The sequence below is a fragment of the Triturus cristatus genome, chromosome 9 (assembly GCF_964204655.1).
Source record: "Triturus cristatus chromosome 9, aTriCri1.1, whole genome shotgun sequence".
In the NCBI taxonomy this organism is placed as follows: Eukaryota; Metazoa; Chordata; class Amphibia; order Caudata; family Salamandridae; genus Triturus; species Triturus cristatus.
The window spans coordinates 25429423-25445500 of NC_140592.1; the positions used below are offsets into that span (position 1 = coordinate 25429423).

The window sequence follows — 16078 nt, forward strand, 5'->3', positions numbered from 1 at the left end:
TGTAAATATGGCATCTGGTGCTATATTTTAAAGCGAAATAGAAGGATGCATTTTGCCACCAAAAAAAGTTGCAATTACAAAAATATTTCGAATCACACCTGCTCGTGTGCCCGTCATTCATTTTGTTCCAGGGGTGTAACTATGCGACAACGCGTAATTTCAAAGAACTTTATAATGTCTCCATTTCTTGCATTTAGTGTCATGCATTCCTTAGGGGGTTGAAATGATTACCCCACGTCTGAATGCTTTCAAATTCTGCAGCAAACACAAGAAAACATGATAGCATTCGGGGTGGATTTGAAAAGGAAGCTAAACTACGTTTCGTCACGTGTATAACAGAGCATGTCACCTTTAAAATGCACCTATGGCTGCATTAAGCCACATGCATATACTCTGTCCATGCGGGGCTCCGTGGCAGGTCGCCCACTCTTACCACCACTCCTCGTGCCCTTATATGGACATGAAGGGAGGGACGGACCATCCCGCAGGGGTGCACATTCTACTGATCGCGTTGCTCTCTGTTTCCCGCTCCCGTATCTTAGCACAGCGCGTTCGAGGTGTCCCTCTGTCAGTCACGGCGTCGGTTGCGGTGTAATAACAGACTGAGCACGTCAGGTGCTCTCCAGCCTCGCCCCCCCTCGTCAGTCTTGGTCTCGCCCCCGTAGCTTCGCCGGGAAGTGACAGCTGCGCATGCGCGTCCAGTACTTCCGCCTTCCCGGACAGGAGCTGCGATGGTGAGTCCAGGGTGGGGTCAGTGCCGAGGGGGGTGAGTGAGGGGGTCTTGGGTAGGTGGCGGTGTCCTGCGGGGAGGGGGCACAGGCAGAGCTGGGGAGGGCTCTGTGTGCGGGGCTGGGGAGGGGCATGCAGCGCTTGGAAGAGGGTCTTCTGGCTGGAAGGAGCTGTGTCGTTTCACGAGGGAGGGTCGGGGAGGGGGGGGGGCGATATCAGGAAGGAGAGAATACAGGAGGGTGCAAGGATCAGAGAATAATGTAGAGACCATCCCACCGGAAACGAGGCCGGGGAACTTGGTGGCTGACAGAGGGCTGTGCAAGCCCCCCAGGGAAAGGGGGGTTCAGGTGACTATGTAGTGCACTGTAGGAGGGAGGTCATGTGGGATCCTGGTGGGTGGATTAGGGTCCTCAAACGGTGGAATGAGGTCCTCCTGGAAGGACGACGGACAAGTGAAAACCTGCAGTAGGGAAGTAGGGCATGTGAGGGAGGGCGGGTACGTGAGTGCTTGAGGAGGGCGAGTGAAAACCTGCAGGAGAGATTTGGGGACTAAGGGAGGGCAAGTGATGACCTGCAGGAGGGAGGGCAAGGGAGAACCTGCAGGAGGGAGGGCAAGGGAGAACCTGCAGGAGGGAGGGCAAGGGAGAACCTGCAGGAGGGAGGGCAATGGAGAACCTGCAGGAGGGAGGGTGGGCATGTGAGATAGAGGCAGGGTAGGTGAGTATATGCAAGAAGGAAGTAGGGTATATGAGGGAGGGAGAGAACTTGAGGAGGGCAAGTGAAAACCTGCAGGAGGTGGAGGGAGGGCAAGTGAAAACCTGCAGGCGGGGCAGGGAGGGCAAGTGAAAACCTGCCGGAGGGGGAAGGGAGGGCAAGTGAAAACCTGCCGGAGGGGGAAGGGAGGGCAAGTGAAAACCTGCCGGAGGGGGAAGGGAGGGCAAGTGAAAACCTGCCGGAGGGGGAAGGGAGGGCAAGTGAAAACCTGCCGGAGGGGGAAGGGAGGGCAAGTGAAAACCTGCCGGAGGGGGAAGGGAGGGCAAGTGAAAACCTGCCGGAGGGGGAAGGGAGGGCAAGTGAAAACCTGCCGGTGGGGGAAGGGAGGGCAAGTGAAAACCTGCAGGAGATATTTGGGGACAAAAGGGAGGGTATGTGAGGACCTGCAAGAGGGAGGGCAAGTGAGGACTGCAGGAAAGAGAGGGCAAGGCAGGACCTCCAGGAAGGAGGCTGGGCATGCGGGATAGAGGCAGGATATGTGAGGGACTGCAAGAAGGAGGGCTTATGGGATAGAGGTAGGGTATGTGAGGACTTGCAGGAAGGAGGGCACGTGGGATAGAGGCAGGGTATTCGAGGACTTGCAGGAAGGAGGGCACGTGGGATAGAGGTAGGGTATGTGAGGTCCTGCAGGAAGAAGGGCACGAGGGATAGAGGCAGGCTATGTGAGGACCTGCAGGAAGGAGGGTGGGCATTTGGGATAGAGGCAGGGTATGTGAGGACCTGCAGGAGGGAGGGTATGCGAAGACTTGCAGGAAGGAAGGTATGTGGGATAGAGACAGGGTATGTGAGGACCTGCAGGAGGGCGGGCATGTGGGGATGGAGGGAGGGCATGTGGGATAGAGGCAGTGTGTGTGAAGACCTGCAGGAAGGAGGGCACGTGGGATAGAGACAGGGTTATGTGAGGACCTGCAGAAAGAAGGGCACGTTGGATAGAGGCAGGGTATGTGAGGGCCTGCAAGAAGGAGGGCATATGTGGACATGCAGTGAATGGTTCGTTAGTAGAGGGTCTCCTGCCCACTGCAGGAGCATGTGAGCTGTCTGCGACTGACCCGAATATCAGCGAGGAGGGGGGCAGTGGTACAGGACAGCGGGTGTCGAGACGATATGTAAGTGCCGGCACTTGTAAGAGCCCGGAGAGGAAGGTCCCGGGGGATATGCAGGAGGGCGGCCTGCAGGCATTTGCTGTCGAGGGAACCTGCAGAAGGGAAGGCTTGTGGAGACTTGAAGGGGAGAGGGTACTGGAATCCCTGCACGGCCAAGTGACGAAGGAAATGCCTGTCGAGTAGTGTCTGTAGTACAGTTGAACATATATATCTTTTAAATACCACTAAATTAAACTATTAAATAGTTATCAGCATTCCTTCTGCTCATATTTTCTCTCCAGTTCTCTCTGGTAAATACCTAAAGACTGTCTATTGTAGAAAGTTTGATTGTCTGATTACACTGATTTTGTAATTTCCTGAACCAATCCACATTCGAGCAGCCACTAGTACTCTCCAGAGTTTTCATTGTGATCATTGTTTTTTTTTTTAACTCTTTATTATACTAAACGTAACCATTATACCCCCTTTTCCAGTTGTTTGTGTTGACTTTTAAGGAGCCTTTCTGTCGAATAGTGTGCGTGTTTATGCATTTTGTTTGTGCATTGGAGGGAGTAACAAATGGATATCAGAGGGTCAATAGGAACAGATTCGCTTCAACCTCTGACTAGGTGCTGTGTGAGCAGCATCAGTTCCAGACAGGCACACAGAGAGACAGCCCTCTATCCCCTGTAGCTCTCGCTTTGAGTGAGTGCGGCAATGGTCCAGCTGGTTTACATAAACGAGAAAAAGGATCAGCAACGTGGGCAATGCTTCTTGGCATGCTGCAGGGCATCTTGGTGAGGTTGGAGAGGAATGATCATGTTTTTACTCGGTGGGTGCAGTAGGCCTAGCAGAACATGAGCCTGGCTGCTAGGAGTATGGCTACTAGGTGTACCTGGTACCTGCGTTAGCACCACAACGATGTTGATTACTTTGAGCTGTCTCCAATCTAATGCATTCTATTAATCATTTCTGTATTCGTTCGAATGAAGCAGGAATGCACATTTACTCGCATAATCCAATTATTTTCAAGATGATTTCAACAGATTCAATAGTTGTCACATTTCGAACAGTGTAAGACCCCTTACTTTACTGGAAGAGTTAAATTTTGTGCGGTTCATGTATTTTATTCTGCTTTGTTCTTGCCCAATCAACAGAAAATAATAGAGAACATAATTATTTAACTAATGGTCTTACGCCGTATTTCATTTCCACCTTCTCATGAGGTAAGCTGTTTATTTTAAATGTACAGCTTTGTCAAAATATTAAATACAACCTTTTTTTTTTACTGAATAAAGCCTTAACTCAAGATCTGGTGTCGTCTTTTGTTATGATTGCTCCTGCTAACAGCTGAGAAGGAAACATTTTATCATATTTTGTACACGTGGCTTTATGGTATTTTCATATATCCATCTGTTTTTATCCTTATTTATTTTTGCTGTTCCGTATTCGTTTTGTATTTTATCAAAAAGTAAAGCTGCAAATATTTCCTCAGTTATTTAACCTGTAAATGCATGCTAATGCCTAATGGCTTTTAGAGCTATGACTTGCCATATAGTAGGCATCCTGTTTATTTGAAAGCGTGAACATTATAGGGCATGTATACAGCGGGTTAAACTGCATTAGGAAGCCATGTGTCTGTTTTAACCTTGATGCTTGTAAGTCTTCGTAGGTAATGGGTTGGCTGCCACGGTTTTCATCCTTCAAAAGCACTCACACACAATATTTTCCCCCTATTTTAAAAGTAAGTATGAGCAGGGAAATATACGGTTTCTGCTGGATTTATCAGTCAAATTTCAGTAGAAACAGAAATTTAGGAGCCTTAATTATAGTCGGTGAGTAATCTCTAAATGTTCGCTACGCTAATGCATATTTGCCGATTGTGATATTATCCTCGGCTAAATCTTCATTGACCTTGCAAATTCATCTAATTGTTACAGAGACGAATAGTTTGGGATCATCATCCACCTCCTTACATACCATAATTCTCTGGTCTTAAAATCTTGTTAGTTTCTCTGGAGCGTAATGCAGCTTGTGTAGGGTAAAGGCGTTATTTCGTTAGTTTGTTGGTCGTATCACACGGGTATGCAACACTTAAATTAGAAAACTTCCAGGTAGACTTGAATGTTCCAATTTGTGCCCTCTTAATTTTGGACGTGGAGAGTTGTTTATTTAGTACACTTGTTTATTCATATAACGGTCATATGTACTTTATCCAGATCAGAAGTTGCTGTTCATCGAATCGTCCACTTCGTTCAGCGAAGTTATGCATTCCAACTAATAAAGTTCACGATGCTACTCTTCTCCAAACTATGCACTTCTTGCAGTGCATTTTAGCGCAAACACAAGCATGTTTCTGAAGAGCCCCACTATGCTTTAATATTTCTCATCTGTTCAGTAAACTACGGTTTCCTGATTGCCATTCTGTCCCAGTATGAACACATCAGAAACATTCTTTCCTTTGCAATGTTGAACTATTGTCTATGCCGTGTAGAGGTCATCTTCTACTTATGCTGGTCATCGGCATGTTTTACAGAAAGTTGGCCACTATTACAGATAGTTGTACTTTCTAAATGCAACATTTAATGTGCATGTATTTGAACTATCTATGTTCTGGGTGTGTTCTCTGATTTGGGTCTTTCAGGAGGTTCTCTCTATTTTCAAATACATTCATTTTCTCACGATCCTCTATATTTCTATGGCATTTGCGTAGATCATCTTTAAAGAATTGAGGTATCCCTGGGGAATCGCATAGAGTAATATAGCTATTTGTTTTCTATATATAATTATTTGACTCGGGTCATAGCATTACCTAAGGAACATTGCAGTATACTTTGAGATGTTCACATTTGGGGTGCGAAAATCTTTAGGTTGCAGCCTACTAGACAGTGCAGCTTTCTGGCCATGCTAAAGACATCTTGGGGACTTTCAGAAAGTTGACCTGGGAATGCATTCCTTCCGTTGCTTGCTATTGGCTTTGTGGTTTGTAACTCGCGTTTCTGGCTTTCCATTTGCTGGCTTTATTTACTTAAGGCTGTCCAACTTGAGTTCGTGCCTCCCCATGCCAAAGCTGTGTTTCCAATATTCTTTCACAAACTCTTGTTCTTATCTCGTCACATTTGCTGCTCAGTGTCAGCCTAACGTGATGATCTTGGGTAATTTGCATTGTTATGGCCCATTCACTGTGAAGCACAGGATAAGATCTTTTTACAGGAAAGAGCCAGCCGCATTGTAACACATTTTAACAATGCTTGGTTTTCACTTTGATGGGTAAAGCATATGCTTTATTTATGACATCTGTGGCTACTCGTTTTGGAGACCTGGATAAGTTTAAAGGCACTTTTTATGGAAGCTTTTGTGTTCATGTTTTGCTACCCAATAATTATGTATCCTGTCTTCAACTGTTCCTTTTTCGGAACACATATATTCGTGGATATAAAACATTTCCACAGTTGCCCTTGCAGGCATTGGGGTCGTGATTTGAATGGTGCAGTGGCACAGGGGCCAAAAGCTCCCGGAAACGCACTGAATATCGATTATTGCTGTATTTTACTACTAAGCAAGCCGTCCCAGGTGCAGTTACCTTGCAGGCACTAGGATTATGATTTGAATGGCGAAATGGCATGGGGCCAAACGCTCTAGGAAACCCAGTGACCATGATTATTTCTATATTTTACTGCTAAACAATCGGTCAGAAGTGCAATTACTTTGCAGACGCTAGGGTCTTGATTTGAATGGTGCAGTAGGTGCAGTGGCACCGGGACCAAAAGGTCTAGGCAACCTACTGTTTACAGATTATTGCTATATTTTTCTATCACCAACTCCAAACCAGCTCTGGCCGCTATTCCCCCGATGCCTAACAACCATCAGCCATCTCAGTGCTCCCTGTGGCACAGTGCAATCGCCGCCGCCTCCTCCACCACAGAGCATCCTGACCCTTCCTCCCCCCCCCCCCCCCCCCCTCACAGGCTTCCTCCGTCGCAGGCTTCCTCTTCTCCTCACTTAGAATACTGGCACGTGTACTGAACACCTGCTTTTATAACAAGCATTGGCATAGCCAATAGGTCTCGCCTTTGGGACCTTATAAGTGTTTAGCCATCCAACACTTGATGATGTTGCACCAAGGATATTGTGCTGGATAACTAAACACTTATAAGGTCCCAAAGGCGAGACCTATTGGCTATGCCTTCTATTATCCTTTCCTCCACTGACTGGCATGGTGAGAAACCAGTGCACTCTGCTGATAGTTCACCTCTACCTGGTAAAAGCATTGGGCCTGGCTTGCTTGCTTTCGATGCCCCCCTCTTTAATAATGTCTCATTGTGAAAGCGTATTGGTGTTATAACAAGGACAATACATGTTTGCTTTATTTTTAATCAAATTATTTTAACAAAGCACAACCTGCTATATTAATTACGTTAATGGATTTTGGTGGGCAAGATATGTAACTGTACATTATTGCGGACTGTGAAGTCAAGATTGTCAGAAGAGAAGACGCATGATATCTCCGTGAGATCAAGCGCATGCTGCAGATGTGCATAACTAGTGCTTGTACTTTAGAGTGTGTGTCAATCTCTTAGCGCTTTCGAGAATGCTGTCCCCTTTTGTAGGAAAGAATAGCATCAGCAAGGTGGGGAAACTCGCCTAGAAAAAAACAGGGCACGAACATTACAGACTGGCAGGAAACCATACATTGTGCTCAGCACTCGAAAGGTATTCTCAACCATAGAGCTCACCATAGACTAACCTGTGACCAATTATTTGTCAGTAACCAATTACCATTCTAATTAACCCTTGGAAAAATAGAAGTTTGAAAATCAAAGTTGTAACGTGGATTATTATAGGCGGGGGCCCAGCCCCCAGGCTGAGCATAATATTTACATTATCAGAGCGATCAGAAACACACGTTTGGCAGTGGTTAACACGTGCAAACATGAAAAGAGTGATCAAAGAGGTGACAATTATCTTTTAGGAGCTATTCCAGCTCGACCTAATGTGACCCCACCGCGCTGGTGAAGTTACTTCAAAGTCCCTTTAGGGCACCAAAATGACCTGGGATGTAACGATCACAGACCTGCACCCCCTCGTGTGAGGCTGGTTAACAAGGAGGCCAATCAGCAACACACACGCACGCACACAGACAGCCTTGCCACGTCTCTGTATATATATGTGTTCAACAGCACATCTGCCCTGATGCTGTTCTATAGCTTTCAAATGCACACTACCAGTGCAGAAAAAGATGCAATTTAGGCACAACGTTTGATTCCAACTGCCTTTGCTTTGTTTTAGTTTCCTTTTTATACATTATTCATCTTCATTGTGTTAATGCTGACTTTATTATCAAAAAGACAACGAACTTTGCAGACTAAAACAAGCAGATGCTGTGTGAGGTGAAGAAAGTGGAAGAGAGGCTGTTGGGCGAGGAGGGAGTGAGAGAGAGGGAGAGGAAGAGAAAACCGATCGACCCACCAGACCGTGGTAAAGCAAGGTCTGACGTCAGCGGTGGATACATTACACAATCACACTCTGTGGAACTGAATTGCCCCTGAGGGGGACAAATGGAAGAATATGTAGGAAAGCCATGGAACAGGGTCCGACAGGTCATGAAATAGGGTCGGTGAAATGACAATGTTAAAGTTAAAAAAACAAGCTTGGGAGTTGTGTGTGCGCGTGCGCGCACATTAAAAGAAAAAAAGGACATGAGTGGTCCGCACGCGACGACAAAAGTAAAAGCAGGTTGGTGAGTGGTGTGCGATGTGCGTGCACCATGACGAGAGAGTAAAGCTAGATGGCACCTCTGCTCGTCCTTGTGCGCATAACCGCACTCTCTGCCAGCCAAAAAGCTGTGGTCGGCTTTTTAAAGCCCACACACTAAATGTCTTGCAAGGTCAGCGCATGCACTGGCTCAGGCGAGACCTAAAAAGCACTCAAAAGTTCTATAAAGTATTTCAGCGCTTTATAAGAGCACCAGTTATATTGCACAAAGACACTTTTTATGGCACTGGGGAGATTACGTGATTGGGCCAGGATCACAGGATGTTGAGCAGTTGCAGAGATTGGAACCCTGTTCCCCCTAGTCTGCAACTCTTTCCAGTATTTCACATTTTTAGGTCTATTGTCGCCGGGTTTGCTTCGGAAGTGGGATGGAAGCTCCACCCATGCCTCTTATTGGCACGTGTCAAAAATGGGAGCTTTTAATTGGAAGGGAGGCATGTTTGTACCCTCCCCGTCTCCTGTTGGCCGTGCCTGCCTAGACAGGAGATGTGCACGCGTACGGTGCACGCGCATGGCACACTTCTACTTTCTTCTCGCGGGCGTCTCTTTTGATCACGGTGTTTCAGCACATGCCTGCGCATGGCGCGCTTTCACTTTCTTCTACTTCATAGCACTCCTACTTTAGTTTAAGAAAATATTCTTACGCTCCTCATATTTACAGACTGAAAATAAAGTTATAAGAAGGAAACGGCAACTCATGCCACTTTATTATGCAGTGTGTATCTTCTTACATTTTGAAAGCTCTTCCATTAAAACATTTACACTCTTCTTTTTAGTACGTACCTATTCAAAACTGCTCAGCACATTCACTTTACCAAGAAGCTACGCTTTATTTGGGGGGGGTGTTTTTTTTTTTTTTATATTGTTATAGTAGTTTTTCTTTAACGAGTTACATGTACCTTATTGTTCTTAATTGGTGTCTATTAATATCAATTTTACCCTTAATGATTACATGTTCGTACCCTGCCACAGTCGTCCAGCAGTGTCCGTATGAATGTTAATAGTAACACAGCGCTATAATATTACGGCTTCTTACATGTACAACTCCCAGTTTGTTTGCCTTTTTGACCTTAAAGTGCTGGAAGAGTGCTATGTGCTGTTACTGCCACCCCAATGCACACTACTGCTACTTACTCCTCCTACTTACTCCTCCTGCCGCCATCACTAGCTGCAACATAAGTTATACATCCATATACTTACTACCCAAATACATACCACTACTTGTATGTAAAATACATACACTACACTCCAAACAAAAGCATTAAGCAACATTGTAATTACAACCCCAATAACTCTAACTGATGCGAGACCTGTTGCATTGCAAATGCTTGTTATTCTAGTGATCTGCAACATGGACAAAAAATATTGACAAAGACAATAGATTTCGTATAGTCGAATCCTCTGGGCTTTGCTAATGCTTGTTCTTTACTACATACAATACAATCTTAAAATGCATACCTTAAGAATGTGCGCTGTACTAAATGTCTCCAACATTTGATTTTACTAAAATGTTGTGCATGTAGGACAGCAACACAGGCCATCCAAAGTGTGGACATAACTGACTTGGCACTTCACTATTTTTTTTTTGCAGAGTTTTATATAGCGCGAACTTGACCCGAATCCAATCCGGTATCAGAGCGCTTTACATAGCACCAGTTACGTTACAAGAGGACACACATTCATTTTTTTGTTAGGCACAGGGAGATTAAGTGATTTGCCCAGAATCACAGGATGTTCAGTGTCGTTACCGAGACTCGAACCCAGTTCCCCATGTCTGAGGTCGAGCGCCCTAGCCGTTAATGCCAATTTGGAGAGAGGAGTTGGCCTGTCAGGATGAGTGGAATCATGAACATTTCAAAATTCATAAACTGTTCCTTAAAAAAAAATACTTGCCCTGATTTAGTCTGAAGTACTACTACCAAGATGAAACAGTTTTGCATGTGAATAAAAAAACATTTTTGGAAATTTTGAAGAGACTTTTTCATATTTTACAAGTTTGTTGCAGAATGACTTTAAAAATGAAGGTGGCCCAAAAGTAAATTGTGCACACCTTAGTTACTTGTTTTCTTTCACGTCAATTAACTTGTAAATAAATGCTAGCCTGTTTTGACTTGGGGGCCGCATGCAAAGGTCAGTAGTGTGCTTGCGGCCACCAGGCTATAGATCTACAGGAACGTTATAGTATAGATTATATACTAGTGCTGGCTTCAGTGCAGCATTGCTGCAAGTAAAAACAAAAAAAACCCGTTATAACGCAGTCTACGTTGAGTGTCATAAATCTCTTTTTTTTCTTTACTTTTAGCCATGTGCAACATGGCAAAAAAATATTGGCAAACCGAATAGCTCTTGCATAAGCAAGACCAATTGGCTTTGCCAATGCTTGTTTTAAAAATTCTCGCTGTTGTGCTGAAGTGGATGTAGGGAGCAGACGTAGATAATGCATCTCTTTGCTTTCCCTTAACTTGTATTTCTTAATCTCACCTGATAACAAATCTGGAGGTCTAGTAAAGACCAAACTCCCTTTTTGAAGGCTGAATATCCCATGAGATTCATTTTTTTTTTTTTTTTTTTTTGTGTTTTCTTAAATCTGTTTATTCTCATTTGGTGGTATCATTAGAACACCCGTTTACGTTATGAAACATCCTACCATCATTCAATACAGAACTCATCGTGCTATTACATAAGTATCTTATCTATTATATTTGGGACCTACATCCATACAAGGACATATCGAATATCTAGTTGGCGTTAACTTGTTTCTGTTTCGCTGTTTAGTGTTGGCAGCGCACATATCCCCCCCTGTAGGTGTTCCAGCCTCCCCATAATCTCATCCATTTTTTAGGACAACCTCTGCGCACATATACCTTTTGTTCCGCCATCATGGCCATTTCCATATCTTTACAACATTCCAGCTTCGTGGGGGTGGTGACTGCTGCCCAGTGTTTAGCAGTGTTCCTTTTGGCTAACATCATTCCTAATGTTGCCCAAGTCTGCGCTGTTGAATTAAGGTCTCTCGCCTCCCAAATATTAGAGAGGCAGCGTTTGGGCGCTGGTGGAACTGGGCTCCCGCTTACTCTTGTGATAATGGACATGACTGATTTCCAGTATGACGCTTTTGCGGGGCACTCCCAGAGTGTATGATAAAAGGTACCGGGCGCCCCACAATGTCGTAGGCAGAGTTGTTTGTCGGTTTTCCCTATCTTGTATAAAGTGGTTCTAGTGTAGTAGATTCTGTGAAGGATCTTAAGTTGTACAAGGCGTGGTTTGGAAGGAATCGCTAATTCTCTGGGTGATGCTAGTGCTTCCTGCCACTCGGTATCATCTAGGTCCTCCACCTCCTCCTGCCACTTTTCTCGTTGCTTTTGCATGGGGTCGGACATGTTATTAATGATCTTTCGGTATGTCATAGATGTTGCTTTCGTGGCCATATGGTCTGTTAATAACCTATCCTCCAATGGTGAGGCCTCTGGGAGACTAGTGTCTGGGGGGATAGCTGCCTCTAGAGCGTGTTTGATTTGAAGGTTAACGGAATCGCTCCATGGTTGCCATTTAATATTTGTCTTGTAGTTGCTCAAACAGAATCCTCTTCCCCCGCGCCCAAAGATCTCCCACTTTTCATATACCTTTATTGTCCCAATGCCTGAAGCCTTTACTTTTGCCCAGTCTGTCCGTGTCCCAGAGAGGTGTTGCTTGTGTGATTTTTGTTGTTCCACCCTAATCTTTTGTTTACTAAGTTCCATACCTGAAGTGTGTGATTCGTTGGGCCCATATATCCCTTCCTGCCCCAACCCTAATCTATCAAGGCTGGATTTGTGTGGGGGACATGCAGCCAGTTGTTAATCACTATCAATTGGGATGCCCAGTACTATATTTGGAAGTGCGATTCCATCATCGTACCAGGTTCGCCACAGTTTTGTCATCGCCATACGCGGTGGTTTGTTATCCCAGAGGAGTTTGGTGACTTCTGCCTCTATGGCTCGGAAATAGGACTGGGGAACCAGAAACGGTGTATGTTGAAGGGCGTAGAGGAACCTCGGGAGCGCCATCATTTTAAAAAGTGCCGCTTTACCCCGAAGCGTCAGTGGCAGGGATTGCCAGTGTTTAGTGTCCGTTTGGAGCCGTCGCAGGGGGCCTGGAGGTTCAACGTCATGAAGATGTCTGGGTCATGGGTGACATGAATTGCCAAATACGTGAAACTACCATTAGCAATTGTTACCTCACAAATAGTCGGTAGCGTAGGTGGAGACCCTCTCAGGACATATAAAACGGATTTAGCCCAATTGATCGTGTATCCGGAGTGCCTGCCGTAGGAGCCACATATGTCCAATGTGCTGGATAGGGAACGCCTGGGGAAGGCCATATAGAGGAGAACATTGTCTGCGTATAAGGCTATTCGATCCTCGCGTCCTTCCGTCCATCAAAGCCTGTGAATAACTGGATCTTGTCGTATCTAAGCCGCCAAGGGCTCTAGGACCAAAGCAAAAACAAGTGGTGACAACGGTCACCCCGGTCTCATAACACGATGCAGTGGGAACTCCTTTGGTATATGACGATTAGCAACTACATGAGTCGGGGGACTAATATATAGTAATCTAACCCAGGAACAAAATTATCTTTGTAAGGACTGCGAAGAGGAAGGGCCATTCGATTGTGTCTAGGGACAGTATGATCCCAGCCATTGAGCTCCAGATCGGTTTCGTCCTAGAACGGGCATACAGTGCATCGCCACCCCGCCCGGACTGAAGTCTTATCACTGCATCGCTCATATCTCTAAGTTAAGATCCCTTGTCACAGCTTCAATCCTACTCCCCCAAGCAGATCCGCCAATTGCAGCCACTCAGAGGCTCCATCCGAGACTCCATGTGCTCTGTGACCCCGCCCGTATTTTACGAGGCACTGTAAAATTCAGGCTTGTACTATACCCGTCCTGATGATGATGCTAGTATTGTTTTTAAAACTATCAAAACGTCGTCGACTTGTTTAAACAGCATACTCATTAATCCAATGTGATAAAACAAGTGCATTAACTGTTTTTTTCCAAGCTTGCCCCAGTTATCCGTATTTTCCACAAGCTACCTTTGTCTTGACTGAAATGTTTCTGTCCAAATGTAATTGTTTTGTGTTTGTGTAGGATGCAGGATTGTGTCCCACTGTATTGATGTGCTCCTATTTGTTTTTGCGTTTATAATTCATTAAATTGATTGTCTGGCTGGACATCATCAATATAGCACTGATTCAAGTCTATATTTATCCCATCATTATTGTTTCTTTTAAGGACCATTGTTTTCGTATTAAACTGACACCCCAGGTCCTTATCTACCTTGCGGGTTCCCTTGTTTGGTATAAAATAGGGACAATATGATGGCTTTCTCTTGTATGGTGTGTTTACGTCCCAGTACTTTATTGAGACGTCTTAAATTTAGGGCCGTGTTTCTCCCTGGCATGAACCCTGACTGATCTCGGTGTATTAGTGTAGCTAAGTGTGGCATAAGTCTGTTGGCTAGAGTTTTGGCCAATATCTTGGCCTCTGCATTAATCAGGGATATTTGCTGGTATGAGGCACAGTCCTGAGTAGGCTTGCCGTGCTTGTAGATAGCTACTATTGTTGCCATTCTCTGGTCACGTGGCAGTTCTCCCTTTTCCAAACTGGCCCTATACATATCCAGAAGTTAGGTCGTGAATGTCGTTGCACTTCGCTTATACCACTCTATAGGGATACCATTTGGGCCCAGGGCCTTCCCTGATTGAGTTTTTCCGATTGCTGTCGCCACTTCTTCCATGGAGAGCTCTGCCTCTAATAGCTGAGCGTCTTCTTCTGGGAGCTTGGGGAGTCGGATATCACGGAGGAACTCCTCCGCATCCTCTTGTCTTATTTTACGCGTCGAGGCATACACTTGCTCGTAGTGCTGCGCTATGAGGTCTGTTATGGCTTGAGGATGCAATGTCACTATTCCTGTGGGGAGCTGGAACTCCGCTATCCATCTATCTGCCTTTTCTCTTTTATCAAGCCAGGCCAAAAGCTTGCCCGCTTTATCACCGATTTCGTATATTGTATGTTGAGTAGTGGACATTCGCATCTTCGCATCCACCCACAAGTGGTCTTTATATTCCTGTTTCTTGAGGAGTAATAGCTGCGTATTTGTGTCTGAGAGGTCCTGCCCGTGGGCTCTCTCTAGGTCGCTCACCTCCTGTTCGAGTGTCACTAGTGCTTGAGTTTTTTAGGTCTCGCCTGAGCCAGCACGCATGCGCTGCTCTGCAAGACATTTAGTAAGGGCCTTAAACTTTGGAATACACGCTCGTGCCTGTGCTGTTCTTTTCTTTTCTTCACCCGCTATTGGCCTTTGCATACATCTTTCTAAGAAAGACCGCACGCAATTGGCCAAAGGCGGGTGCATGTCCCGCCTTCTCTCTGCCCTGGCCTAGGGTCCGCGGGAGCGAGCGCGGCTTTCCTCTCTCGTCATTGCTTACTAAGCACAGCGTGCACTTTCAGCTCCAAACGCGGTCGCTTTCACTTTCGCGTACCGCACTTGTTTCACTTTCCCGTTATTCTGCATTGCTTTCAGATAACTCCACTATAGACGTAAAAAGGTTTCTTGGACAGAAACCTTTTCCATCACGTCTCTGTGTGACTGTTAACTAATGGCATGCAGGGCTTAGGTGGGGGCGCGTATGGGCTTACACCTCACAGTATCAGAATTCTATCATCTGGTTTGAGTTAGAGGTAGAGTGGAAGGTTTGAGTAAATCACTGGAGACCTCGACCTTCGTACCTTGAAGTTGGGTTGGCATGAAAAGGGTTGTGAAATATCGCTCGTCGCCCGAGACACATTGCGCCAGGTTAGCCGAGAGGGGGCAGCTATCCGGCTGCAGGACACATGCTAAATACGTTTCAATTGGGTCCAGGCAGCAGGTCTGACTGATTCTGCTCGCCTCCTCAGCACTGCACACCTTCCCCTCGCGAGGAGAGCTGTGAAAGAGAGTCCTTCTCGGCAAGGGAGGCCAGTCTCGCAGCACCGGAGCCCTCTGCATCATCGCGTGCCAGGAAGGCCCCGCTCTCCAGCTCCAGGTGCACGAGGCAGGGCTGCGTTCCTTCAGCTGCGGGTGCGCGTGCTGGTTCCTCTCAGAAGCCCCTTCGAGTCCTGCCTGTCTGTAAATTGATGGATTCCCCGCACCACCCGAGGACCGGGCTGCTGGCCGTGCTGCTGACTGCCCTGCTTGGACAAGGTGAGAGAAAGGACTCTAAGCCTTGGGGACTTCGTCTCTGCTTAATTTGAGAAAAAACACACAAGTGCAGGTTTCTCATGACCACAAAGTAGGTGCTGTCGAATGGTTAGATAACGTTAGTTGTGTAGCTCTGATTTCACCCTATGCCTCCTTTCTTCCACTTCCCTACGTCTTCTCTATTTCTCACTGTTGCACGTTCCTCTCTATTTTTATTTTTGTATCTTTTTTTTTATTCCATGTTTCTCTTTTGCTTGTCGCCAAATTATGAATAAAAATAAGCTCATGGCAGTGGTTCCCAAAAATCGGTGCCGGTTCCATCACCTGCACATTCCTGCGCAAATTAAGCACCGACATTTCTTAAAGTTAGGGACTCGCACCCAATATGAGGTTTAAGCAGAGTGAAGGAGGCTCGATGAGGGAACCGAGCTGTGTGTTTTAAAGCGTGACTTTTATTGGGGCCTTGAATGTGAAGGCAGGTAAGTGGTTTCGCAAAGC

The 16078-nt window shown here is 45.9% G+C and overlaps 1 protein-coding gene across 1 annotated transcript in view; it reads left to right on the top strand.

Annotated features, from left to right (window-relative positions):
• The first annotated feature begins 479 nt into the window (after nucleotides 1-479).
• ARPC4 (actin related protein 2/3 complex subunit 4) overlaps nucleotides 480-16078 on the top strand; it is a 59650-nt gene continuing 44051 nt past the window's right edge. Inside the window, exon 1 of the mRNA XM_085624278.1 lies at nucleotides 480-734. Within this exon, the coding sequence (XP_085480404.1) occupies nucleotides 732-734 (3 nt within the window). The 5' untranslated portion in view covers nucleotides 480-731. The remainder of the gene's footprint in view (nucleotides 735-16078) is intronic.